The sequence below is a fragment of the Myodes glareolus genome, chromosome 5, assembly GCF_982192425.1.
Source record: "Myodes glareolus chromosome 5, mMyoGla1.1, whole genome shotgun sequence".
Classification (NCBI taxonomy): Eukaryota; Metazoa; Chordata; class Mammalia; order Rodentia; family Cricetidae; genus Myodes; species Myodes glareolus.
In genome coordinates, this window is record NC_142030.1 from 15,682,626 (window position 1) to 15,709,822 (window position 27,197).

General features: G+C 41.7%; 1 protein-coding gene across 1 annotated transcript; it reads right to left on the reverse strand.

Moving 5' to 3' along the window:
- Positions 1–76: 76 nt before the first annotated feature.
- Positions 77–25,805, reverse strand: Sccpdh (saccharopine dehydrogenase (putative)). The gene is made up of 12 exons (XM_048436469.3): positions 25,518–25,805; positions 23,187–23,299; positions 17,066–17,146; positions 12,980–13,109; positions 12,224–12,273; positions 11,627–11,757; positions 10,551–10,668; positions 9,478–9,597; positions 9,322–9,378; positions 3,273–3,384; positions 1,580–1,661; positions 77–695 (listed from the first exon to the last, which is right to left on the reverse strand). The coding sequence occupies exons 1-12, from the start codon at positions 25,705–25,707 to the stop codon at positions 590–592; spliced, it is 1,290 nt and encodes a 429-aa protein (XP_048292426.1). The 5' UTR covers positions 25,708–25,805; the 3' UTR covers positions 77–589.
- Positions 25,806–27,197: the final 1,392 nt, after the last annotated feature.

Here is a 27,197-nt window from a genome sequence, read left to right on the forward strand (position 1 = left end):
GTAAGTAGGTCAGGCCACTTTAAGTAGTACCGATGTACAAAAATAAGCATGGAAATCCAAACCAAAAAGCCCACCATTCAACTAACAACCCTTTATTATCCAACTTGGGTAAACAATCCAAATCAGTCCAGGTACATGGATGAGAAAGTAGATTAAAATAGAAAAAGTACAGTTTTACTTAGCAAATGCTCACAGACCATGCAGGAGCTCCCAGGGGGGTGAGATTCACACCATCATGGCAAGGGAGGCAGAAGTTACCGCTGCACGCAGCCTCCCACCAGTGGAGCCCCATCAGTAAGGACGCTGTCAGCACACAAACAGGGAGCCTTCCCTATCTGACCTTCCAGTTCATTTGTCACTAAGCGGGGAAGGAGAATATTAGTTTTCTCTCACAAGCAATAAAACCATAAAAACACCTGAGCTAGGAAGTCTGGGATAAGCTAGTATAGTTTCCTGCTTTTAATGCATAGATATTTAGACTTGACAGTCTTCCACATACAGTCAGATAGGTTTATAGAAGAATTTCACATAATAGCAAATACAGAAGCTGTTAGTTCGTGCATTTTATGATTCAGTTATCTTCAAATGTTTAGACTTCGGAGCTGCTAATGACACTAAATTCAATGCCATGTTGGTTGAGTCTGTCAATCAACTTTGTTCTGGAGAAAGCGGCTCCAGGAGTAAAGACACCGCCCCTGTAAAACAGTAACAAGAGAACACAGTGCATGTGGCTCCTCCCCAGCCCTCTATTCCGTAAGACGGCTATCAACTGAGTCACTGCACAACTCCTGAAAACCAGTTCTTCCCTGTTAGCCACTTCTGGCTCCATCCCTAAAACCAACCAAATGAGCACATGGCATTTACTTCAAAGAAATTCGTCAGCAGCATGGCTCAGTTTCTCATGAGACACTTCCATACCATAGGTGAGCTCAAGGGGCTGAGCATCGCACACCTGAGGTTTCACACTCAAGAAGACTAAATAAAAACATGAATGGGATTCATTCAGCTGGCCAATTATTATTAAACAGCACTTAAACTTCTTTTTCATCAACTTTAACATAATGACCAATAATTTGCAAAAAAGGCAAATGAGTACTAGAAAATTTTAATTAGATTTTATAACACTCCACTTCTATCTGTATTACTTAATACTGTTTGAGTTATAGGTTATACCTGATTAGATTTTCAGTCATGGGGTCCTGTGCCCTGGTGAGGTTGGCTTAGTTCCAAGGGCACCAACTAAATGCTCAGCACACTCCACAGACACTGCTGCATGACTCAGTCCTGAGCCCCTCCCCCAGGCCGGGTTCCCCTGTCACCAAGGTGTATGTATACTCAGCACTGATGAGGAGCCCCAGATAACACTGCTAGCCAGCTTACATGGCTCTTATTCACCTTCACAGTAAATCCACCAAAGGCAGATAAGGAACTGTCTTTGGCATTGCTTTAATATTTATCTTTGGTCCAAAGGAACACAAAAACTTGTGTGTAGATCCATGACTAAAAATCAACTCAAAAGTAGCTAAACTGTCACATGGTTGAAAACACTTTCTCACCTTTAGAAGAAAGCAGAACTTACCCTTTAGGTAGGTCAGAAGCATCATTCAGAAGAGTCATGGCAGCCTGAACCATGGCTATGGGAGTAGCGACGTATCCAGCCTCTGCAGAAAAAAAAGTTCACGAAGTGAGCATCACCTCAATCAATGGTGTGCCTCATGTCTCTCATGTCTAGCACAGAGGTTTTTATCAATAAAAATTCTGTTCTCTTAACGACAAAAATGATTAACATTTATGTAGTTCACATTGAATATCCTTTATCCAAACTGCTTAAGACTTCTGTGCTTTAGGTTTTGTGTTTTTATATATATATTGAAATATGTACAGACACATACATTAAAATTATTAGCTTTTTTTGTTTTGTTTTGAGACAGGGTCTTATTATGTAAGCTGGCCAGTGCCAGCCTGGAACTCAGATCTGTCAGCCTTTTCTTCCTAAATGCTGAGATTAAAGGCATGTACCACTATGCCTGGCCTTGGAGATAACCTTATAAAATATTTTGAGCACACCTGAAATTTGACATTATGCAGAATCTGCCACTTGTGTCACTACTGGTGTTCAAAATGGTCTGATTCTGGAGAATTCCAATTGTGGATTTCCAGGTTACAGCCCCACCTGTACTTACCATTAGGAACTGCCTGTACTAAGTGCTTAAGAACTAAACCCAGTTTGCACCACAGTTGTATGTGAGCAACACCGTTCCATCTCCACTTCAGACAAGGGCAATAACCATGTATCACATCACCTGGTCTCACAAAGCTAAAGCCAAGCAGCAGCTAAGCCAGTCACCCTCAGCCAGGGCTCATGGGTCTTACCAGCCACCCACACTGCTGAGGCCTCTTATCTCTGTTAGTCCTCTAAACTGATCCCTCCTTCCACACTTAACAAAAACAACTCAGTATCTTAAAAAAAAAAAATGGGGGCTGGAGAGACTGCTCAGCAGGTAAGAGCACTGGCTGCTCTTCCAAAGGACCCAGGTTCGGTTCCCAGCACCCACATGCAGCTCACAACTACCTGTAACTCCAGTTCCAGGGGACCCAACACCCTCACGTTGACATACATGCAGAGAAAATACCAATGTACATAAAATGAAAACAAAAAATAAAAACAACTGACTGCATCCAGTAACTTAGTCTATAACGAAAGGAGACACTAGCACTTACAGTCCTGCCAACACTGTCTAATTACCTTTAAAAGTCAAGCTGTCAATCAAAAGTGTGATGCAGGAACCTGTCACCTGGCTTGATGAGACTGGTGATTTACACTTCTCCTGTGGCTCACGTGAGGGCTTGTCTGCACAGTGCTCTAGAAAGTTCTTCAGTCTTGTGGGCAATGGACACTTAACAACCCATCACAAGTTATTATGCTCCTTTATAAAATACGTATAAAGCTATATACTTCACAGAATTGGAAACCTTGGGCCACAGATTTGACTCATAAACAATTACTCTAAAGTAAGATACTGAAGCAGGTAAATATATCAGCTAGCTTTCTTATTAATAATTAAAATTTGCCATTCTCAAACTTGAATTATTAAATTATCATGAAAAAGGTTAGATGTGTTAACAAAATTGGCTAATAACAATGTCAACCCATCTATAGACAGAATAATTTCAAAACACTTAATCCATGTAAATGTAGTTCTAAAACATACCACTTTAAAGTCTAAGACCATGTAAAACCCTGAACCATCCTCCTGCTGTATGCACAGTACCTGGTCCTTTCACTTGGGTACAGATTCTGATATTTGGTTTGTTCTTATCGGTACTAAAACCGTGGCTGTATCCTTGCCCAAAGAATGTCATTGTAAATGATGAGCTCTCCATCTGGGAAAGAAAAAGCAAAGGCTGTGCTTAATGACATCCTTCCTTCTAGAACACAATAAACCCTCTGTCCTACTTCACATGAGGCATTTTTTTCCTCACTAAATTTAATGGGTCTCAAAATCCTGTGACAGATTTTTAGTTATTTCTATTAAAAAGTACTGATTTTGAACACTAATAATGCTAAACTGTCACACAAACACACACACAAACGGCCCACAAAATATTCTCCTTTCCTTCTGAAGGTTTGTGATGGACTGTATCATTAACCAGGTGTTTACTATTAACCATCAATGGCCAACTGTGACCACTCTTCCAGCACTGATTAACCCTGGGGTGGCAGGTTAGGGATGATATCCACTTAGCCTTCTGAGCTTTCTGGGCAGACCTGGTGACTCTGCCAGCTCTGCCAGCCTTCTTGTTCACCTTTGATGGTACCACAGCAACTGCTTGCCTCATGTTATGAACAGTAAAATGGCCCAGTGGAGGAGAGTCAGAGAAGCTCTCCACACACATGGGCTTGCCTGGGACCACACAAGGTATTTTTTGTTTTGTTTTTCAAAACAGGGTTTTTCTGTATAACACTCCTGGCTGTCCTTGAACTCGCAGAGATCTGCCTGCCTCTGCCTCCCAAGTGCTGGGGCTAAAGGCGTGTACCACCATGCATGGTGCATGCACAAGATTTTTTTTTTACAAGATATTTTTAATAGATAAACACATCAATGTATTCTCTGCCATATGCATCATCTTATAACACGGGGCAAAAATGCCTTCTCTGAACTATAAATTCTTATGACTGGTGTGATGTGAGCGAAGGGGAGGTGACAGGAATGGTAACAGAAAGATGAGGGCTAGAGAGATGGCTCAGTGCTTGAGAGCACTTGCTGCTCTGCCTGGCACTTGTGCTGGGTGGCTCACAAGTGCCTGCAACTCCAGCTCCAGGAGATCCGATGCCCTCTCCTAGCCTCCGCAGGCACCCTCATGTGCATATACCTATACACATAATTAAAAGAAAAACAATTTTAAGATGATTCCTACACAGTGATTTTAAAGAATGGCAGCACTAGTGATCTGGGCAAGAAAAGGTGTTAATGTTTACATCAGGAGCACAGAGCATGGCTGTGTAACTGAGAGTCTAGGTGACAAGACACAAAGAGCAAGCAGTGAGCAGAACTGCAACCGCTGAGAAGACGTCAGAAGTCAGCTCAGGCACTGCGTTCGAATGGACTCTTAGCATCTTTTTACTATCACTAACCCTATGAAAAGAGCGACAAAAATTCAGTCAAGTTTAATACACTTTTACTAAGTACAACTAAGGGTCAAGAGAATATGTTAGGCCCTGAGATGTAAATATAATGGGTCCTTTCTTACAATGCATTGACAGGAGATTTAACAACAAAAGGAGATATAGACTAGCAGAAGTTCAGAAGATGGCGTATGAAATCTCTGCAGCAAAGGGCAAGGTTTTTAAATGTATATATGTCTATTTTAAAGGTTATTTTATGTGTATGAACATTTGCCTACATGTATACCACAGGCATCCCTGGTTCCAGCAAAGGCCAGAAGATGGCATCAGATCCCCTGGAATTAGAGTTACAGACCACTGTGAGCCACCACATGGGGCTGGGAACTAATCCCAGTTCTTTTGCAAAAGTAGCAGCGTTTTTAACCACTAGGCCATCTTTCCAGCCTCATATCTTATTTTTGTGTATTTGAAATAGGGTCTCACTATGTTGCCTAAGGCAGACTTGAACTCATGGTCATGCTACCTCAGCCCCCTATGTGCTGGGATGATAAATGTGTTACAGTACAGCCCATTAGGGAAGGTCATTTCTCTGGCCTGGATGGAGATCTAATATTCCAAAGCTACACAAAGCAGAGTTAATCCAGTTGGACCTGTCAATTGCCTGGCCAAGGGACCACATCTCAAGAAGGTGGGTTCACCTTAAATCATGCAAAGGAGATAGGAGGAATAATTATCCCTTTAATGATACACCATACTGTCCTTCCCAGAATCTCCTTAGTGTAGCTGATTACCCTGCCATCATACAGTTCCATCGAATCTGCCCACTCTTATGAATTACTCAGAAAAGTTTACTTGCCCTGCCCTGTATAGTTTGAATGCAACTGGCCCCCCTTAAGCATACAGGAAATGGCACAATTGGAAGGTGTGACTTTGTTGGAGTAGGTGTGGCCTTGCTGGAGGAAGTCTGTCACTGAGGGCCAGGCTTTGAGGTCTCCTTTGCTCAAGCTTCGCTCCCTGTGATAGGCACTTCCTGTTGCCTTCTGATCAAGACATAGCCAGCACCATGTCTGCCCACATGCTTCCTTGCTTCCCGCCTTGACAGTAATGGACTCACCCTCTGAACTGTAAGCCAGCCACCACAATGAAATGGTTTTTTCATAAGTGTTGCCATGTCATGGTGTCTCTTCACAGCAACAGAACTCCTAAGATAGACCCTTCTTTCATCTCTTTCAAAGCATGCTTTCCCCAACATTTGGGCCACATTTTTTCTCTAAAACTTTTCTCCCTGCCATGTGATGGGCCTCCATGCCAACTTAACTAAAATGGCTTTCTTCCCACTTTCCTCAGGGTGGCGGCTGTGACTTCAGCTTGCTACCCTGCGGGTTTTCTTTTAGACTCTAACAAAATCATCCCTGAGTGAGTCTGGAGAGACTGCAATGCGAGGCAGGAAGGACAAACGACAGATGGGGAACATCAGTGCATCACTCAGCCCTCATCAGAGAAGCATCTTCTTTCAGTGGACAGGGACTAAGAGAGACCCACAACTGGACAGTGTGCAGAGTAAGAGAGGCTGAAGTGCTCCGTCCTAAATGGAGTATCTTCATAAAACCCCTCCCCTCAGGGACCCTTGTGGAAGAAGAGGTAGAAGATTACAGGAGCCAGAGGTAGTAGATTATTCCAAGGAAGCAGTGTCTTCCCGATACAATGGAACTGAGACACATATGAACTCAGAGACTGACAGAACACATAGAACTTGTGCAGGTTCAAACCGAGAAGGAGAGGTGAGCACAACGTTCCAACCCTAAGAACCCAACTAAGAAGCTATTTGATATTGATAGATACGGGGAAAGTGAAAATCAGTTTTCTGCAATAGAGTGTACCTGGGTATGTCAACCACACTCTAAGACGGGCACAGGAGTAATTGGCCAATACAAAACTGACTCCATTTAGTGAGTGGGTGGGTGGGGAACTTTTTCATTTTGTTTTGGTATTTTTTTTCCCTGTTGGTTCTTTTTTGTTGTTTGATTTTCATTTCCTGTTTTGTTTTGAGAGAGAGCAAGAGAGAACATAAGGTTGGGTGGGATGGGAAGAGGAGAGGATCTGGGAGGAGTAAGGGAAAGAATATGATCAAAGTCTTTAAAAAAAAATTTCCTTGAGCTTTCTTCTGATTCCATTCTTAAATATTTTCACTATTGAGATTAAGAGCCTCAGGAAATATACGACAACTCTCTAGGAGTTCCCCAGATTTTCAGTAAGAGATGTATGCTACTATGTCTGGCAAGACACACTTTAATAAGTTGTTAAGTCCAATCGCATGCACTCATTCCCCAGGGCTCACACGGTGGAAGGAGAGAACCAACTCCAGCACGTTGCTCTCTAACCTCCCATACATGCTGTGGCACATGGAACCCACAACACACACAAAAAACACAAATAAATGTATTAAAAAGAGGAAATTCTAGGAAAAAAGAATGCATTAATTAAAAGCAAAAAGGGACACAGTAGGATGATGCATTTGGCAAATGTTACTGGAACGGTACAAACAAAGTCAGGACACACAGGACACTCCTGACCCCTCCCCTGCTGTGTGTGGGATCATACCATAGTCTTTCAAGCTAGGCACACATACAGCCTCAGAACTATTTTTAACATGGTTTCTGAGTTGCTGCTCCAAGTAATCAGAGGTGGATACAAAATGAAACCATCTAGAACCAGATCATAAGGGGCCCAGGGTGGCCTTAAAACTCAGGAAGAAATTCATTCCAGCAATACTCTAGCAGTGCATACACAAGTTGCCCAGACCTAACCAGGAGCTTTCTGCCTCCACAGCCGTGATCTTAACCATTCAGTGCTCTGGCATCACTGCGAGGCTTCTGAAAACCTCAATGATCGGCAGGACTCTTTTGTCATCAGCTCAGGATTCTCTCTGGAAACTGAAAACTGCTTTCTGTATTTTGAGGCCCCTCTCCAGATCTACCCAGTGTGGGCTAGGTAAATTCTACTAGAAAAAAGAAGGCTCAGACATGATTCAAATTCAGAACCTCTGCAAAATAGCCAAAAGTGGTGAGTCAGAAGTGTTTTAAACAAGGCAATTAACAAGGCCAAATTTTTGTATGTGTTATATCTTTTGGACAGCAGTGGGAACATGGAGTAGAAACATAAGACTGTCCTGAAAAGTTTAGTCCAAAGATAAGGGCCTAAAACAGCAAGTTAAAAAAAAAAGCAACACAGAATGGGAGATACTTGCAGATCATCATCTACTAAGAGATGCTTATTTAGAAAATAAATACGATCTTCTATCCAACTAACAATGGACAAAGAGGAATAGACATTTCTCCAAAGAAGATACACAAAATGTTCAGTCACAGCAGTCATCAGGGAAATGCAAACCAAAACCATGATACCAATGCATACCCATTAGATGGCTGCTGTAAGGAAAAAAAAAGTAAGCACAGTTGGTGAGGGGGCTGGAGAGACAGCTCAGAGTTCAGAGCACTTGCTGCTCTTGCAGAGGATCCAAGTTCATTCTCAGAATTCCTGTTAGACAACTAACAACTGTCTGGACTCTAATTCAGGGGCACACACATACATATACATAGCATATATCTACACAGATATAAACACTACATAAAAATAATAATCTTTCTAAGTTGGTGACGCTATGGAGAAGGCAGAATACTGGAGTAATAGTGGGAGCTAAGTGGTGCCATTTTATCAAAGATTTAACAGTTCTTCAAAAATTAAAAATAGAATTAATATGTAACCCAGGCACTCTACTTCTGAATACACAGCTAAAAAATATATGGAGCACATTTTCACATAGATATGTGTTCATCCATGTTCACAGCAGCATGTTCACAACAGGTAAAAGCTGGAAGATAATCCATATCCATCTATAGATAAAAAGTGGCATATACATAGAGTAAATTAACCAGTCACTCTTAAAAGGAGAAGAAATTCTAACATGTTATACCCTGGATGAACCTTGAGGACCTATAGCTAAGAGAAGTAGGCCAGACACAAAAGGACAAGTACTTTATGATTCCGTTAATATGAAATATCTAGTAAGAGCAAATAAAATGGCAGTTCCTGGGGAGCTGGGGGAACTAGGAAATGAGAGTGGCTATTTAAAGAATATGGTACAGCTTTACAAGACAAAAAAAAAGTGGATAGAGGGTGTGGAGGTTGCACAAAAATACAAATGTACTTAATATCACTCAATAATTAGAAATGAAAATTTTTGTTTTGTATATTTTATAATTAGATTTTTTTTTTAAAAAAAAAAAAGGAAACTGGGTCTGAACCAAGGCACATGAGATACATTTAGAGGAAAATCTATGACATCTGTTTAAGGTTGGAGAAATGGGTAGTGCCATCAAGCAAGATGGACTATAGAGGATATATATATATATATATATATATATATATATATATATATATATAGTCAGGAGAAAGAACTCTAGATTTCGGCACACTGAATTTCAAGTATCCACAGGATGTGGAACTGCTCCAGGTAGACGTGTCCATCAGAGCTCTGCTGGAAGGAGTGCCATGGCCCCTGGGAACCTCCAACCTTAAGGGACTAGAGAGATGAGACTGGAGCAGAGCCTAGAGGAGCGCTTATCTCAGACGGTCCCACCCCCAACACAAGGATGGAAAGTTCAGAGACCTAGACATAAAAAAACAACTATTACCTGTTTTTGTGTTGGACCTTGTTTTGAAAAATAACCAAACGAAAAGAGCCATGGGAACTAAAAGAAAAATAAAACAAAAAACCAAACTTAGTCATATTTTCAAAACTTCATGGGAATATTTCTAAAGATCTTATTTCATAAAAAAAGCTTACTTACTTTTGCGAGAAGGTGTCTTCCAATGCTAGACTTCACAAAGAATAAAAAGAAAAGTCCTGCAAACATCAGCTTAATAACAGAGGTGATGCCTCCCACGGTTACATAGGCAGCATACTGAACCTAGGTGCACAATACAAAGTCGAGTATTAATCTAGTACAAAGAATAGTGTCTGTGTTACCCTTCTCTTTAGTTACAAACATTGAACAAACGTACTTTCCATTTAATGTCTGCATCATGTTTTGAAAGTTTGTTCAGAACATGACACTAGGGCCTATGTTTTAAAGGAATTGTTACAAATGGCAATTATCTTGCTCTACTTGAACACCAAAGTTCATATAATCTATAATTTATCTGAGTCTTCTAATAATACATCATTGCTCTCCCTAAGAGACAATACATTTCACCTTTTATTCACTTCCCTTGCCTTTTTCCCTTCCCTTCCCTTTCTTCTCCTCTCCTCTCCTCCCTTCCCTCCTCTTCTCTTCTTTTTTTCTTTTTTTTTCTTATTTTTTTTGCGGTAGGGTCTCATTCTGTAACCCACTTAAACTCACTATGTAGTCCAGACAAACCCTGGATTTACTATATAGCCCAGGCTGGCCTTGAACTCATATAAACCCTCCTGCCTCAGCTTCCTGAATGCTGAAATTACAGGCATAAGCCACTATATCTAGTTCACTCTCCACCTTTTAAACTGAGATAGTTTCCCCTTGACATCTCAGTATGAACAATAAAATACTTCACCAAAAGGAGTGTGCTGGTATTCTAGCAGGGGAAAGGAGACCCAAGGATGGGGGCCAAGACATCTCCAAAACTCACTACAGAAAAAAACTTCTAGCAGCTGAAACACGAAGCAGAAAGAGCTGGGTGGTTTTTGTTGACTATGCAGCAGGCCAGATTTGAATCATACACAGGCTAGTACCACGGCCATGATCTAACCTTATACACATTATTTACAAACTCTTTTTCTTAATTTATAAACATGGACATCAAATTTTTAAGATATTAAACGTATTGAGGAACTAAGACAAACATAGGCTTACTCCTTATTAATAAATAGGCCACGTTTACTTACTGGGGACTCTTGTAAATTTTCATGTAAGTAACGCTGAGTCCTCTTCACAACAGACATATCAGATCCCAAAAAAGGAATGGAATATGAGTTCAGCTCTCTACAATAGGAAACTGGCCACCTGCAAGGCAGAATCATAAAAATGCTGCATTTCCTCCAATTACTACAGTGATCACAACTTCAGCTAATCTATTTCCAGATTAAAAAAAATTAGAAATGTTTCTTGGGGGTGATTAATAACAATAAGGCAAAGAGTGTGCCTTTAGTTCAAATGTTTCTAGTAGTTTTCTTTGTTCTCTATGCATACACCTATAGAAGTAACAATGATACTTCGTTACTCTTCATACTACCTACACATACATGCAGTGTTTGATCCCATCAGCTTCTCACTTAATGATCACTCAGCACTGCAGCTCTCACGTCTCATCTGCTAAAGTTCTCACATACAAGGGTTACTCACATTGATTATGTTAAATGATTACTTTGGGGAAGGCTGGTTAGAGATAGACTTTCTCTGTGTAGTCCTTGCTGTCCTGGAACTCATACTGTAGACCAGGATGGCCTCAAACTCAGAGACCTGCCTGCTTCTGTCTCCTGAGTGCTGGGATTAAAGGCATGTGCCACCACCACCCACCTAAGATGTAGTTTTATACCATAAATCTGAACTGAAATTTAATTTTGATGGTGATGATGTGCCATAAAATTCATAAAAAAATATTATGTGTATAAAGTAATATTAAGTACTTAAATTTAGTATAACATGCTAGTTACATTTTAATTTTGAAAATAATTTGGAATTTATCAAAAGCATCTCCAAGCTTTTCCTAGTAAAACATTAATAGCCAGCAGGTGGTGGTAGCACATGGCTTTAAAACCAGCACTCGGGAGGCAGAGCCAGGTGGATCTGAATTTGAAGCCAGCCTGGTTTGCAAAGTGACTTCCAGGACAGCCCTGTCTCACAAAAAAAAATGAAACAAAAAAAAACACCCAAACAAACAAAAAACTTCAATAGCCAGCCAATAGTAATGCAACACATAGAAGACTAAAAATAGTAAAGAATGGATTTTAAATTAATATACCTTCTTTTCAACTTTGAACCAACAATTGGGACAGGTTTCAGACAGGATGCACTCCGTAGTTTTCTTAAAGTACCCTTATCTCCAAATCCATAGATTGCTGACTTCCAGGTACCATCATGAATACATAACCCCTAAGAAAACATTCCACAAGTTAAACATGTCTTATGGGTAATTACTGAAAGGTAAGATCAAGTAACTTCGAGTTATTACATTTCACCTCCATTTGTGCAATTAATAACCCTGACATGAATTTGCATGGCTGACTAGGCAGTGATAATACCCATTGACTTGGTTATATCACCATTTACCCCAACACAAGTTCGTTCTTTCCCGATTATTCATGCTGACTGGCACTAATGTGACAGTCCTCTGAACTGATCTTTATTACAGATGGATGTCTCAGCAGAGGGACCACAGTAATACATGCTAATATATCAGAGTAATTCACTATCCTAACTTCCTAAAATTAAAAGTGACTTTCACACTAAAAAGGACAAACACATATAAAATTAAGTCTAAATCTTTTTTGAGAGCCATGTATCATTTGCAAAATATTTTTCTTATTAGTTTGAAAAGAGAGACAAATAGGACACTGACCTCCGGTCCTGTGTGGATAGTCAGGAAGCTTTCCACAGCAGTCAAAGTACCTAGAGGAGTGAGAGATGGTAAAGGTCAGATCAAATCAAACCTCCATTGCTCAACCAGGACAAGAAATAAACTGTCAATTCAGGTGGGGACATTTTTATTAAGCTTACAGCTGAAAAAAATCAGAAAAATCTACACAGACAACAGTTTTATTATGTTATTATCCACAGATCAAAACAGTTAAGGCCAGGAGAACTCCCAGAAAGAAGACTTTAGCATGACTCTAACTGGTAGTATTGACAAACTCTCCTGTAGCATTTAAATTAACAACGCTAAGAGTCTTCTCCAGATAGACAACAGCTCAACCTGCTCACCCTGGAAGACTCTTCACAGCCCTCGGTGGCAATGATTCTGCCTTAAATACCATTGCTTTCAAGGACCTTTCAGAAGTAACTGAAATTTACTGCAAATATTCAGAAAAACACTAAATACTCCTTGTGATGGTTTCTAAAATACTTAAAACATGGGCAGGGAATATGGCTCAGTGGTAGAGCTTTTGCCTAGCATGTGTGAAGCCCTAAGTTCAATTCCCAGCACCACAAAAAACAAAGACAAAAGAAAATACTTAAAGCTGTTAAGATAAAAACATATAACTGGGCTAGGGATGATTCAGCTGAGGGTAAAGAGAGTGCTGGCCTAGTCATCACTGCTACAAACAAGAAGTTCTTCTGTTGTGAGATTTAAGTACCCTTATTAACCAGTAATTACCGTTCATTTGATTTCTGGTGTACAACACTCCTAGATCTGCTGGAATGGAGTCAAAGCCACTGCTTCCAATGATATAAACCCCTTTCTCTGCAGCTTTCTCATGATACTTCGCATGCATTACTTCCAGAAACTAAAAAATCCAGGACAAAAATGTGAATCAGCATTTATAGAAACACCTAGACCAATATTAAATGATTTCTCTTCAAGACAAAGCCATTAAACTGGAAATAACAACATATGAACTGCAGCGTGGTACTGTCAGACGGTTTTCACATATTCTGCAAATACTAACCCCAAGACACAATGTGACAGAAAGCACAGGGAATGTGCTCATCTAACTAAAAAAGATGATTATCTTAGGATGTGTTTTTACTATGAAGTAATACCTGTCATAATTTTTTTAAATCAAAAAAACTTGCTCAAACTGTATTACCAGATGTTATCTATACATGGGGAGGGGTGCTAGAGGGGGCATTATCTATACATGGGGAAGGGTGACAGAGGCAGAGGAACACCTGCCTGTTCAGACCCTGTCCAAACTGTGTGGGCTTTGTTTTGTTGTGTGCTAGGATGGAACACAGGGCTTGCTATATTAGGCAAGGGCTTATCACTGGACACAGTTTCAGCCAAACCAAATTTTAGAACAGACTTAGATTTACAGGGGAAAAAAAAAAAAAGATTAGAGAGCTCCATGTTAACTGAAACCCAGTTTCTCCCATTATTAACACTTTTTATACCGGCATTTGTTAGAAATAATGAACCAAAACTGATACATTGGTAACTAAACCCTTTTATTTTAAAAAATTACTTTAAAAAAACTGAAAAAAATTAAAAAATAAAAAAAATTACTTTCATTTTGCATCAGTGGGTGTTTTGCCTGCATGTATGTCTATGTACCACATGTGTGCAGTACCCTGGAGACCAGTAGAGGACATTGGATACCCCTGGAACTGTAATTACAGAGGTTGTGAGCAGCCATGCCAGTGCTGGAAATTAAACCCAGGTTTCTGGAAGAGCAACTAGTACTAACTATTGAGCAATCTCTTCAACACCCCAGACATGCACACATATATATGTGTGTGCATGGTGGGGTGTTTTGCCTGCATGTATGTTTGTGCACCGCATGTGTGCTTGGTGCCCATGGATGTCAGAAAGGGCATGAGCTCCCAGGAACTGGAGCTATAGTTGTTAGCCACCATGTGGGTACTGAGAATCAAACCCAGGTCCTCTGGAAGAAGTCCTCTTAACCACCGAGCCATCTCTCCAGTCCCTCTCCAACCCCTTTGTTAATGGCAGTACTAGGGATCACACTCAGGGCAAGTGCTCTACCACTGGAGCTACTCCCTATCCCTCTGTACTGTTCATTTTGGCACAGGGTCTCACTAAGTTACCCAGGCTGGTCCTGAGCTCACTCTATCTGAGGCAGGTTTTGAATTTTCGATATTCCTGCCTCAATTTATTGAGTATCTGGGATTACAAGCCTGGTTTAAAGTTCATTCCTAATTTGTTCCTATAGATTTTACCCAATGTTCATTTTCTGTCCCAAGATCCCATCCTGAATACCACATCACATGTAGATGCTAAGTTTTCTTGGACTCATTTTGGCAGAAACAGTTTTTTTGTATTTTCATTTTTTTTGACAACCTTGATTGTTTTGAAGAACACAGATCAGCAATTTTGTAGATTATCCATCTACTAGAATTATCTGTTTTTCTTAAGATTAAACTAGTTTAGGAAGACAAATACATCCTATCAACATAACGTATTCACTTACAGTTTCTAAGTTTACTGTCATGTGTCTATGGACATGAGGTAGGAAGCACATGTGTCACTGTGTGTTTGGAGTCAGTTCTTTCCACCCACCCTTCCATGAGATCCAGAAAGCAAATGCAGGTCACTAGGCTTTGCGTCCAGCACCTTCACTCACTGAGCCATTTTGTTAGCTGAGCTTCCTTGTGTTCATGTCAACGTTAGACACCTGGCTGAGGCCTGTGTCAGGCTTCTGTGCTGCAGAGGTATGCACTCCTCCTGAGGGCAAGGCAGCACCTATCTGGGATTCTTGTCTCTTGTCTTTTACTCTTTTTCTTTCTTTGTTTGTTTCTTTTTTATTTTTTGTACTGGGGGCTGAACTCAGCACTGAGCTAAATTCTCAACCCTTTCTGTATCTTCTCATTGTTAGTTTTAAACTGGGTTATTTGTGTTTGTATTTTTACATTTCCCTTATTGGTATATAACAGTTCTCCAGGGCTGGAGAGAGGGTTCAGCAGTTAAGAATATTGGCTGCTCTCCCAGGAGCACCCAATTCTTAGCACCACATAGCAACTCACAACCATCTGTAACTCCAGTTCCAGAGTACTGGGTGCCCTTTTCCGGCCTCCACAGCTATCAGGCACGGCACACAAATAGTACACAGACATGCATGCAGGAAAAATACCCATACACAGAAAGTAAAATAATCTTTAAAAGCCCAGGATCTTTAAAAGTACATTCTGGACCTTTAATGGGGCATGGGGAGGTTATGTGTGTTTCTGTCCGTTTGTTCTGGTCTTTTCTCAATGCTTCTGGGGCCCCAAGAATGCTATACCCACTGCACACACTTTATAAATGTATCACAGCCAGGAAAGCAGACTGAGAGGCAGTTCTGAGTGCCAGGGTAATCCCTGATTCTGGACTTGTTTTGCACCAAGTGAGTAAACAAACAACCAGAAGCGAGACTGGGACAAAGGGAACGAGAGAAGGGGGTGGACAAAGTACAGACATGTTAGCTCTGACACTACTCCTTTGGTAGATGATAAAATAACTTACAAGGCTGTCACCATTTTCTGCACTCTGGATTATTTTAAACAACACAGAATTGGTTTTTGTTTAAGCCACGTGTCCTTTCTGCTCTGATCCAATTTTGGTAATTCAAACTTTCCTAGTACTTCCCATCTATAACACCAGTTGATAAGCTTTAAGCATAGATTATTCAGCATGCTGATGACGGTCAGTAGATCATATGTATTTACAATCTGAAGGTGGTAAGGGAAGGTTAGTTCTGTTAACACAGGACTCCCACAGTACAGCAGACCAAATCCTACTTCTATTTACTAGGTATAAGGCAAAAATCAAATTACTTAATCTTCTAAGCTTCAACTTCATCATCTACAAAATAGGGGAGAAGAAAGTGCAGATATGGTTTCAGAGAGTTATGTAAGATGCTTAGCAGTGTTTGGCAAATGGCAAGCATTAAATATGAGACCATTTAAATTTAATTATATAATATATACATTATAACACATACATATTTGCTGGGGATTGAACTCAGAACCTCACACAGACTAAGTACATGGCCTACCACTGAGTTGATCACCTAACCTACATCAGCCCTCATATAAAACTTTTAAGTTGAGAGGATTCCCCCCACCCTTTTTTTTTCTTTTCTTTTCTTTTCTTTTTTCTTTTTTTTTTTAAATAGGGTTTCACTGTGTAGCCCTGGCTGGCCTTGAACTCACAGGGATCCTCCCGCTTCCTTTGTTTTTTGTTATTTTGAGTCAGGGTACTTTGTAGTCCATCTTGGCTTGAATAGGATATCCTTGAACATCTGATCCTCCTGCCTCCACATCCAGAAAGCTAGGATGCTAGGCATGTGCCACTACAGCAAGTTTAAGCACTACAGTGAATGGAACCCAAGGTCTTGTGCATGCCAATCAAAAACTCTACCAAGCTACCTCCCCAGCTCAGGTGAGGTAACATCACATCTATTTTTCTGTAATGTTGGAAAGGTACCTAGTTTTAAAAAGGGAAATCACAACAAAAAAGTTACTAAGAGACACAGTCTGAGCATTATAACATACTGTATTAATAATTCAGCTTACAGCACCCAGTAACTATAAAAACCAGCACATCCACACACAAAAGAAATAACATAAGATGAACAATGAAGCTAAGATCTGATCAGTGCTCTTCCTTGATCTAGGAACAGAACACCAGCTCTAAAACCTAGAAATGTAGCTGTCAGCTTCCAAATGTCTACAAAATGGTACTGAATATGCCTGCACTTCATAGAACAATTATGGATTGTTTCCTCCTTTTTGATTTACATACCTGAGGCTCCCCACAGATGTCAATGCAACTTGTTCCGTTTTCAATACATGCTTTTACTACAGGTTCTCCATAAAATCGATACTGGGGAAATAAAGAAAACCAATGAATTATTCTTACTTCATAAGCTTAACTGAATCAAAGGTCATTTTACAGTTGGGGAAAAGGTCCAGTCTGTAAGCACCTGCCAAACATGCATGAAGACTTAAGTTCAAATCCACAGAACCCTTGTAAAGAAACTGACATGGTATTGCATGTCTGTAATCTATAACATTATGTGTATAACCTCAGTGCTCTGACGGTGAAATGAGAGGTAACCGGAGGACATCTGGAAGCTCATGGGCCAGCTAGCCTGATATGTGCAGTGACAGAAAAGGAACCCTGTCTCAAACAAGGCAGAAGGTTGTTTTATGACCATAACTATACCATGGTGCATACACACACACCAAGATTTCATAAGCTAAATGCCACTTTACTCTTGGAAGTACAGTATTAAATTATCAAAAAATCAAATTCTGGGCTTGTAAGACAGTTTGTCAGGTAAAAGCACCTGCTGTCAATCCTGAGAACCTGAGTTTAATGCTAGGGACTCACATGGTAGGACAGAATAGTAACATACTGATAAACTGGAAAAATAAGGTAACTGTACTGTACTGCCTCTCACTACATGTAAAGGCACAATGGAATCAGAGGCATACAGGCTGGAGAGATGGCTCAGAGACTGAGCGTGCTGACTGCTCTTTCAGAGGATCTGGGTTCAACTCCAGCACTCACATGGCAGTTCACAACTGTAACTCCAAGATCTGACTCTCACACAGAAAGACTAATGTAGGATGTCCTTCTGTATTCTGTGAATATGTGTTTCCCTCATTGGTTGATGAATAAATGTTTCAAAGAATAGAGTCAGGCAGGAAATCCAAATAAAGATACAGAGAGAGAGAAGGCAGAGTCAGGGAGACGGCATGTAACCACTGAAAGAGTAACATAGCAGGGCATTACCTGTAAGCCACAGCCATATGGCGATACACAGATTAATAGAAATGGGCCAAATTATCACAATTAACGTTAAGCCTCTGTGTGGTTATCTTATAAGCAGTTGTGGGGATCAGTGGGCAGGAGAAAAACCAGTCCAGTGGCCCTGGTCAAGAGGGAGAAAAGTCTCCATTTACAACAAATATACATGCAGGCAAAACACCAATGCACACAGAATAAAACAAATAAATTATTAAAAAAAGAAAGAGGAATCTACAACTAAAGATAAAATGTACAGTTTACAGAAGAAGTAATTTACTTGAGTTAGATCCAAAAGAACAAGGCTTTATATGGAAAAAGAAAACAAAAGTGAAAATATATGAACAGATATAAGAAAAGAGAGCTATTAAAGCTAAAAGCACAGGCTGGCTGGTCGGAAGTAGTAGGAGATTAGTTTAGAAAGAAATACAAGGCCAGATAAGGAAGGAGCAGGAGTGTGAGTCAGCAGTTTGAACTGCATCTGTACTAGCTTACTCAAGTCTCCTGAAGATGTTAAGAGGACACACGTGCACGCACACGCACGCTCAGACGAGAAGCAGTGCAGGCACACAGCACTCACATTCACTATCTTCTCTTTAGTAACAGCATCACTCTGCATACAATGCTCAGGTTTGAAACTGGAAGCTTTCTTTCAACCCACCTCCCCTGTAAGTCAGCAAATTTTGTCAAATCTGTCTCCTAAAAATCTGTCAAGACCACATTATATTACCTCTCACCTAATTTTCTACACAAAACCCCCAATCACTTCACAGTAACCAATCTAGCCAATTTCCAAAGAAATATCCAATTATTATTTTAAAATAAAAGTCTCCTTTTTCCCCAACTATATTAGTTTATCTACCCAGAATCCTTTACCAGCTGCCCGGTGTCTACATTTAAAGTCTAAACTTATCTTGTCACAAGTTCTTAAGCATCATGGCACACCACAGCCCCTTAATTCGCATGTTCCAGCAGTTCTAAAGACAGTGTGATGTCACACACAGTGGTGTTTGTTTCTCCACCTGGAATCAGCTCCTCCTCCTCTGCACTGCTGGGCTAGCTCCCAACACTAGAGCCTCAGGCTCACTCCATGTCTCAGCTGTGTGAAACCCACAACTACTAACAAGCCACATGTAAAGCACTAATAACCACTTAAAAACAGCAATAGTTCCTTAAAGAGCCCATTTTCCTATTGCCAAAACACGCCCTCCTTACACTGTTTCGTCTCAAGCAGCCACTTCTCCATTGGGTGATCTGAGAAAGTTCCCACTAACTCTAATTTACTAAACTATCTCTAATTTACTATGCTGTTAAGAATCTTTCTTTATTGGGACTGGAGAGATGTCAGTGGTTAGAGCACTTGCTGCTCTCGCAGAGGACCTGGGTTCAGTTCTCAGCACCCACACCAGGCAGCTTCCAACTGCCTGCAGCTGCAGCTCCAGGGGATCCGACACCCTCTTTGGGCCTCCACAAGATCCTACACACACAGTGTACATATATATATATATATATATATATACATATAAATAAAAATAAAATAGAGATTTTCTTTATTAGACCCCTGAGTAATAACCTTTGATCTAATCGGTTCTCAACACTCCATGTTCTAAGCCAGTGGGCTCCCAGAGAGGTGGACCTCCACCAGGGGTATACAAAATGATCCATTGAGTGTGAGAGTAAATATTAAAAACATTTATTTATGTGAATTTAGAATATGAAAAAATGTCATTAATAGTTGGTTTGTATTTATAAATATTTATTAATTATAAGTATTAATAACTTATTAATAATTGAAATGTGGATTAACACCTGGGTCATGTCAAGTGGTCAAATACAGAGGATACAAGTGGTATTCTTAGTAGCATGGGAGAGTTCCACAACACCAAGGGGGCCACAATGATACATCATTCATTTAGTTCTTTTCTCCTGCTGCGACCTACGGCTGCTTACGCATGTCTAACAGAGGAGTCTGCTTGAGCTCTGGAGCCTCAGGCACTCGAGAGACAAGATACAGAGACTAACACCGAAGACAGATGAACCTGATGGGTAGGAGAAAAACTAGAAGAGAATTGAAAAATCAAGTAAAGAATGGGGAAATGAGCCAGTTGTAATGGCTCACAACTGCAATCCTAGCACTCAGGAAGCTGAGGCAGGTGGATTACCATGAATCTGAACACAGTCAAAGTTAATAATGAGTTCCAGGACAGCTGAGAGTTATCAAATAAGATTATATCTTAAAAATTAAAGAAAAATTTTAAGAAAAGGAAGAAAATTCCAGAACAAATTAAGAGAGGGGTTCAAGATGAAGGTGAGGTGAGTGCATTTGGCAGAGACCTGAAAGAGGCAGGGCAAGGCCTGGAAGAACTGGTTAGAGTAGAGCGAAGAGGCAACAGGAACTCTTCCAAGAAGCTCGCTTTAAAGAGGGACACACAAAATCAGATAGCTACAAGGGTTTATGAAATCAAGGGGAGTTTTTTTAAAAAGAAGACTGACATAACCACATAAGTGCTGACAGAGAAGATCCAGCAGGGGCCTCACAACCACCTGAACCCCTGAGAGAAATGACTAAATGAGCGATGCTGTCACTGTGGACTCCCCTGCACCAGATCAGGCCTCTTCTGGCCTGCGAGCATGCACACACATTTATCTTAAAAAGAAAGAATCCGTTAAAAAAGAAAAATATACCACCCAATAAAGATAAGAAAACATGTAAACATAAAGCCTTCAATGGAGGCACAAGAGTTTTCCCTTGTGACATGTCAGGGTGCTATGTGGAGGTAGACAAGTCAATATGCAGATCTGGTAGCATGAAAACAAAAAACTTCTGTCCTGGCAGCTTCTAGTTTCATAGGCAAAAATGGCTCATTCCTATAACCGTAGCAATAGGGAGAAACCGTGGCTGGACGACTGTGAATTTGAGGATAACCTGGGCTACACAGCAATATCCATTCAAAGGTACAAAGGAAGGGCTGGAGAAGAGGAGGGAAAAGGGAGGAGCGGGAAAGTAATCAGGTAAGAGTGAGGGATGGGGTCAGAGAGAAAAGGAAGAGGTGTGAGCCATCCATGTGCTTCAGAGTAGATGAGAACAGCCAGTGGAAACAGACGTTCTCAGGTCCAGGACGTAACACAGTGCTTCTGACTGTGTGATTTAATGCAGGACTGGCACAGATGGGCTCATGTTCAGGTGAGGAATTCTGTTAGACTACCCAAGGATTGGGGGTTTCTATAGTACTGAACAAAGAAAGACAAAGAAATTGTTTCAAGTGTTACAGTGATTACAGCAATGTACTTGCTAGAATCTAAGCTGGCTAACAACGAGAAAAATATAAACAACATTAGGACAGCTTCTTCAGATCAGTAAATATTATCAACAGTCATCTTGTAAAGGTCAAAAGTTTAGAAGTGACCTTTTTCTTTCTTTTTTCTTTTTTTAAGAGACAGGGTCTCTCTGTTTAGCCCTGGCTGCCCTGGAACTCTAAGTAGACCAACTCACAGAGATTCTCCTGCTTCTGCCTCCTGAGTGCTGGAATTAAAGGCATGCTCCACCACTGTCCAGTTTAGAAGTGACCTTTTTCATACCCAATATCCAATATAAGGGCAAGAGCTGTTCTCCTTTGAAAATACTAAAATATACTTCAATCACTTTTTTTTTTCTTAAGACAAGGTCTTGCTAGCTTGAGAAAGAGGCAACTTCAGTCTCCAAAGTGCTGAATTACAAGCATACACCAGCAACCACGTTTAACCACCTCTGCTGCTACTACCTCCATGTCTGTCTGGCCCAGATCATCCTGCTGTTGGTCCCTTAGTCTCAGAAACTGAAGAACTTAAAAATGAGATCTTAAATGACTTTTGCTCACCTTTTAAAAAAAAAATCCAATTCCTAAACACAGCCTGTTAAGAGTGCACAGGACCTAGCTCCCGAGTATCCATGTACATTCTTCCTCAGCTTGGCTTGGTCACGACCTGGCTCCTGAGTATCCACATATCCACATACATATTCTCTCTCTCTTCGTTTCTCTCTCTCTCACCTCTGTCTCTTTCTGTCTCTCTCTTTGCCTGCCCCCTCCCCCCAGGGCCTGGCTACATAATCTACCTCAGCCTGGTCCCCAGACCCAGCCACACCATCCTCTCTCACTTTCTTCAGTCTTTTCAAACACAGGCTCATCTGGGACCTCTGTAACTACTCCATAGAACAGGGCTCTTCTCAAATATAATCATCCAGTTTTCTCTCTCCCTTCATCCTGACCTCTGTTCAAATGTTAATTCCTTAGAAACATGTCTTGAGAGACTATGAGAGCTGGTGGCACATGCCTTTAAACCCAGCACGCAGGAGGCAGAAGCAGGCGGATCTCTGAGTTCTAGGCCAGCCTGGTCTACAGTGTGAGTTCCAGGACAACCAGGGCTACACAGAGAAACCCTATGGGGGGGAGATAGAATATGAAAAAATATTGTGCCAATTCCTATATCTGATTATTCTGATGCATCTGAGTTACTACTTCCTATTTCTATAATATTATATTCCTATCTTCCCCACAAAATTGTAAACACCACACAGAATTTTCTGTTCATGACTATGTCCTAGTTGTCAGAATAATATACTTTATATAGGGTAAACATTAAATAAATTAATTAATCTTTTCATTTCTACCTACTCTGTCTTTTAAACATGCTATATAATAATATAAGAATTTGAAGGTTTAAAATTACATTTGTTTAGTGTGTGTGTGTGCATGTACATGCATATGCACATGCTATGGTGAAAGTGTGCAAATCAGAGGACAACTTTCAGGATCAATTCTCTCCTTCCACTGTATAGGTCTTAAAAACTGAACTCATCTTTCTGGTTCGTTAAACTTTATTTTTCTTTTTACATTAAAAGAGGAGATGGGTAGGGTAGGGGGATCATATTCTCCAAAAACAGTGCCACAAAAAGCCTGACACTATTTTTGAAGACTTTGGTCCTATCAATCAAAAGACTGCCCCCTATGCAATTAAGGCCTTCAAGCAAGTCATTTGTCTTCTGCCCTTCTGTTCCTCTGGAATAGAAAATACCAATTTTTGCTAGAAATGAAAGGGCTGTTTGTTCTGACACAAAGAAGGGTTGATTACTTACAGGTCCTACACAGTTGAGGACAAGCGCTGTCTTTGTAGCCATTTCATCAAGTGAGGCTGGATTACTGATATCACAGATAATTATTCCAACTTCAGATGGCAGTGTTGGTCGTCCTAAAGTTAAAAAAAGTCATTTCAACCAAATTCATGCTGAGACCTCCTAGACCCACCTTTCTATCTCAGTGACTGCTAAGTTACTAAATGTACTAACATACTAAAGCTTCCAACCATGACAACTTTACGATCTAGTTTAGGTGCTTAGTGGGTGACTGCTGTCTTCCTCACCAGGGTGTTTCTATCACAGAACGAGCTACTACACAACTATATACGATCTAATCATGGGAAGTGGAAGGAGACCATCAAGAGCCAACACCATGAGAACTAAGGAGGGCTCAGGCCAATTCACTTTTTAGCGTTTTTAAAGGCATTTTTTAAAATTATTTTTGTTTTTTCTGAGACAGGGTTTTTCTGTATAACAGCTCTGGTTGTCCTGAAACTTGCTCTGTAGTTCAGGCTGGCCTTGAACTCACAGAAATCCACTTGCCTCTGCTTCCCAAATGCTGAGATTAACGGCATGCGCCACTGATACCGCCACCACCTGGCTATTATTTTTCTAATGTGTGTGTATCTGTATGCATGTATATGCACTTCAGTGCAGGTGCCCAAGGAGATCAGAGGTATTGGATCTTTCCTGAAGCCGGAGTTATAGGGGGTTGTGAGTCACTCAATTTGGGTGCTAGGAACTGAAAATGGATCCTCAGCAAGAACAGTACATGCAATTAACTGCTGAGACATTTCTCCGGTCCTGTGAATTCATTTTTAAGTAGTTCAGCCTACATAAAATCATTCAAGTGTATAAGGAAATAACTGGAATCAATCGACTCAACAGAGCAATGCAAGTCTCCATTAGCCCCTACTTTCCAGTCACCTAACTTTGGCAATGTAGATGGGAAGTAGGTAACTAGGTTATAACTACAGATCAGCGGTTCTCCTCCTTCCCAATGCTGTGACCCTTTAATATAGTTCCTCTTGTTGTGGTGATCCTCAACCATAAAATTACTTTCATTGCTACTTCGGAACTGTAATTTTGCTGCTATTATGAAGTTATGTAAGTACCTATGAAGTTATGTGTTTTCCTATGGTCTCAGGTGATCCCTGTGAAGGGGTCATTTAACTCCCAAATGGGTCTCAACCCATAGGTTGAGAACCACCACCACTACTACTACAGAGTCTCACTGACGAATGAAAATAAAAGAATATATTTTAGCAATGATATACTTTCCAGAAAACAATAAATAAACATCCAAAACTTTCCGTGTTAGCAGTGGCAGCATCAAGCATTGTAATCGTCTATGTCTAACCAGAGAACAAAAGACTGTATTCTCACTCTAGCCAAGGCTCTAGTGGAACTGCAAGATTGAATAGGAAGAATGCAGAACAAGTGTGGCTTGTCTTAGGTGGACATTTGGTTGCCAAATTCCAAGGCTACTGGGTTCTAAGTGCTTCCCCCAACTAGAAGTAGTGTGTGTGTTGTGTGTGTGCGCGCGCGCGCGCATCACATCACTCAGGAGTCGGCCTAGCAAGGAAAATACTACTCAATAAATATATGTTGAACAGAAATCGAAGGAGTAAGTAAATTTCCAAAACATAAAAATCAAGGCAGGAATGTCCACATTTTTATGAAGAATAAGATGCCTGCCGGGGGTGTGGCAGTGCTAATGTCAGCTTTTGGGAAGATGAAGAATAAGGACCACCTGGTCCAGGCCAGCCTACACTGCCTCAAACAATCAGTATAAGGACGGCTGGAGGATTTCTACATGCAAAAGCACAAACTAAAAACCAAAAACACAACAAATAAAAAAAAAAAAAACAACGAGTAGCTAAGTGAGGTAACTCAGGAGCACAGTGTATGCTTAGCACGTTCAGAGGTGCTGAGATAAATCCTTAGCACCAAAATAAACAAACAGGCGCACTATAATGTGATTGATACAACTCAAGTTTTCTTTCTTGTTCCCAAACACAAATGCCAATGGACCTCCGAGAAATCAGTAGCTTATTTCTCTTTCCGACCCAAAGTAGCAAGAACCCTCCAAACCCAACAGAACGCCAGAGATGGACTAAGGCGCTACCAAAGTTCTTATTTCGACAGCGGGGCTCCCCAAACTGGGGGACAAAAAGCCTTTCTTTTCTTTCTTTCACTCAGGGGCGGGCCACGCCGTGCCGGACCAGGCGTCCCGTCCGCGGTCAAGGCTCGCTGCAGTAGCACACGGGGAGACGCCCCCCGGCGACCTGCGCTCGGCCCAGCCCGGCGCTGCCCAGCCCGGCGCGTTACCCAGCTTCAGGGCCGCCTTCTCCAGCACTTGCTGCAGCTTCTCCTTGGAACGGCCCGCCACGGCCCAGGGCAGGCGGGAACTCTGCTCCGCGGTCATCTGCTCCCGGGCCACCTCCTCCGTCACGAACTGGCCGGTGAAGCCAGAGGCGCCGAACACCACCAGGTGGTAAGGCCTCTGCTCCGTCGCCATGACGAGTCCACAGCGAGCCGCAGCCCGGGGCGGGCTGAGTCCACCGCGCCTGCGCCTCAGGCCGCGACCCCAGTACCGGGCTCAGCAACCGCCGCTGGCTTGGCCGCCGTCGCCGCACCGAGAGCGCTCGGCTCCCTTCGGCCCGCGTGCAGGCCACGCCCATGGCCACGCCCACACCTCCTCGCGCCTCCGCGGCTGCGCGGTCTCCCGGGCCGGCGGCGGGTGCTGCAGGAGAGTCTCGTCGGGCTCGGGCTGCAAGTTGGCGTCGCTAGCTGACAGAAGTGGCCGGCGACCCATGTTGCCCGCGGTCCAGCGACCCTCACGGCTCTGCCAGTCCGAAGCGTCGCGTTCTCTCTGAGGCCGGACCGGGGCGGGCAGGTTATTCCCGCTTCTCCAGGGGATTGCGAAAAGAGGCAACCGAGGGGTCGCCTACGCTGAGCGCTAGCTGGAACCCTGGAAGCCCGTGGGCCCTGTGTGTTTGGGAAGCCCGGGTGTAGGCGGAGGCGAAGCGTATTAGCAATAAGGAACGCCGGTGACAGGGCTTAGTGCACTGGACTGTCATCCAGGCTTTCAGCGGGTGAATTTGTCAGAGACAATTGCTTTGGACTAGGTTTTCTAAGGAGGAAAAAAAGTGCATTTACTTGTTTATTTGTGTGTCTGCCTGTGGACGTGTGTCGGAGCTGGAGAACTTCCTGGAGTCAGGGATCAACTCAAGATGTCAGCCTCGACAGTAATTGCCTATACCTACTGAGCAATTCTGGGAGCAACTACACACCAAACCCATCCCTGCTAATTGAGATGCGTTTATTATACAGCTAGCAAAATGTCTGGGGGACAGTAGCTCGGCCAGTTTATATTTAAATGACCTGTGCCTGATCAAGTCACTCATTTTGCTCCATTTACAGCTTTCATTATAAATCTCACTTGACTTGAATGCTGTTCTGGGTTTCTTGGAAGCTGTTCTGGTTTGAGGGCTGCCCAAATTACTGATTATTGTTGAGTGGTTGGATGGGTGTTTTGTTTTTGCTTTTTGTGTGTCTTAAACTTGCTTAACATTTTGTTCCTTTTGTTTTGAGACAAGGTCTCTATCCCAAATGGCCCCAGGCTCTGGGTCCTCTGCATCAGCCCTTGAGTCCTGGAATTACAAGCATGTGACCCTTATATTCCCACCCCCCTTCTCTATCCCCCCCCTTAAAATGCTTTAGTTGGTTTTCTCTCTGAGAGATGGCTCAACAATTAAGCACACCGGATAATCTTCCAGAGAACACAAGTTCGATTCCCAGCAGCACCTGCTTACATGATGCAGATATACATAGGCAAAACACCCATACATACATCAATAACAATAATAGTAATAAAAGAAAATATCTGACAAATTAGCTTATCAAGAGGGAAATGCTTGTTTGGTTTGCAGTTTGTGTATTCCCAGGCTTTAATCTGCTGTGCCTATTGATTTCGGCCTCTGGACTTCTGCTGGTCATTCTGATGGC

Coding starts and splice junctions, on each gene's coding strand:
- Sccpdh (XM_048436469.3), bottom strand. CDS start 25,707: ATGGCGACGGAGCAGAGGCCTTACCACCTGGTGGTGTTCGGCGCCTCT. Junction 12,274..12,979: donor CACCAGAAATCAAATGAACG/GTAATTACTGGT, acceptor TCACTCCTCTAG/GTACTTTGACTGCTGTGGAA. Junction 696..1,579: donor GCTTCTGACCTACCTAAAGG/GTAAGTTCTGCT, acceptor ACTGTTTTACAG/GGGCGGTGTCTTTACTCCTG.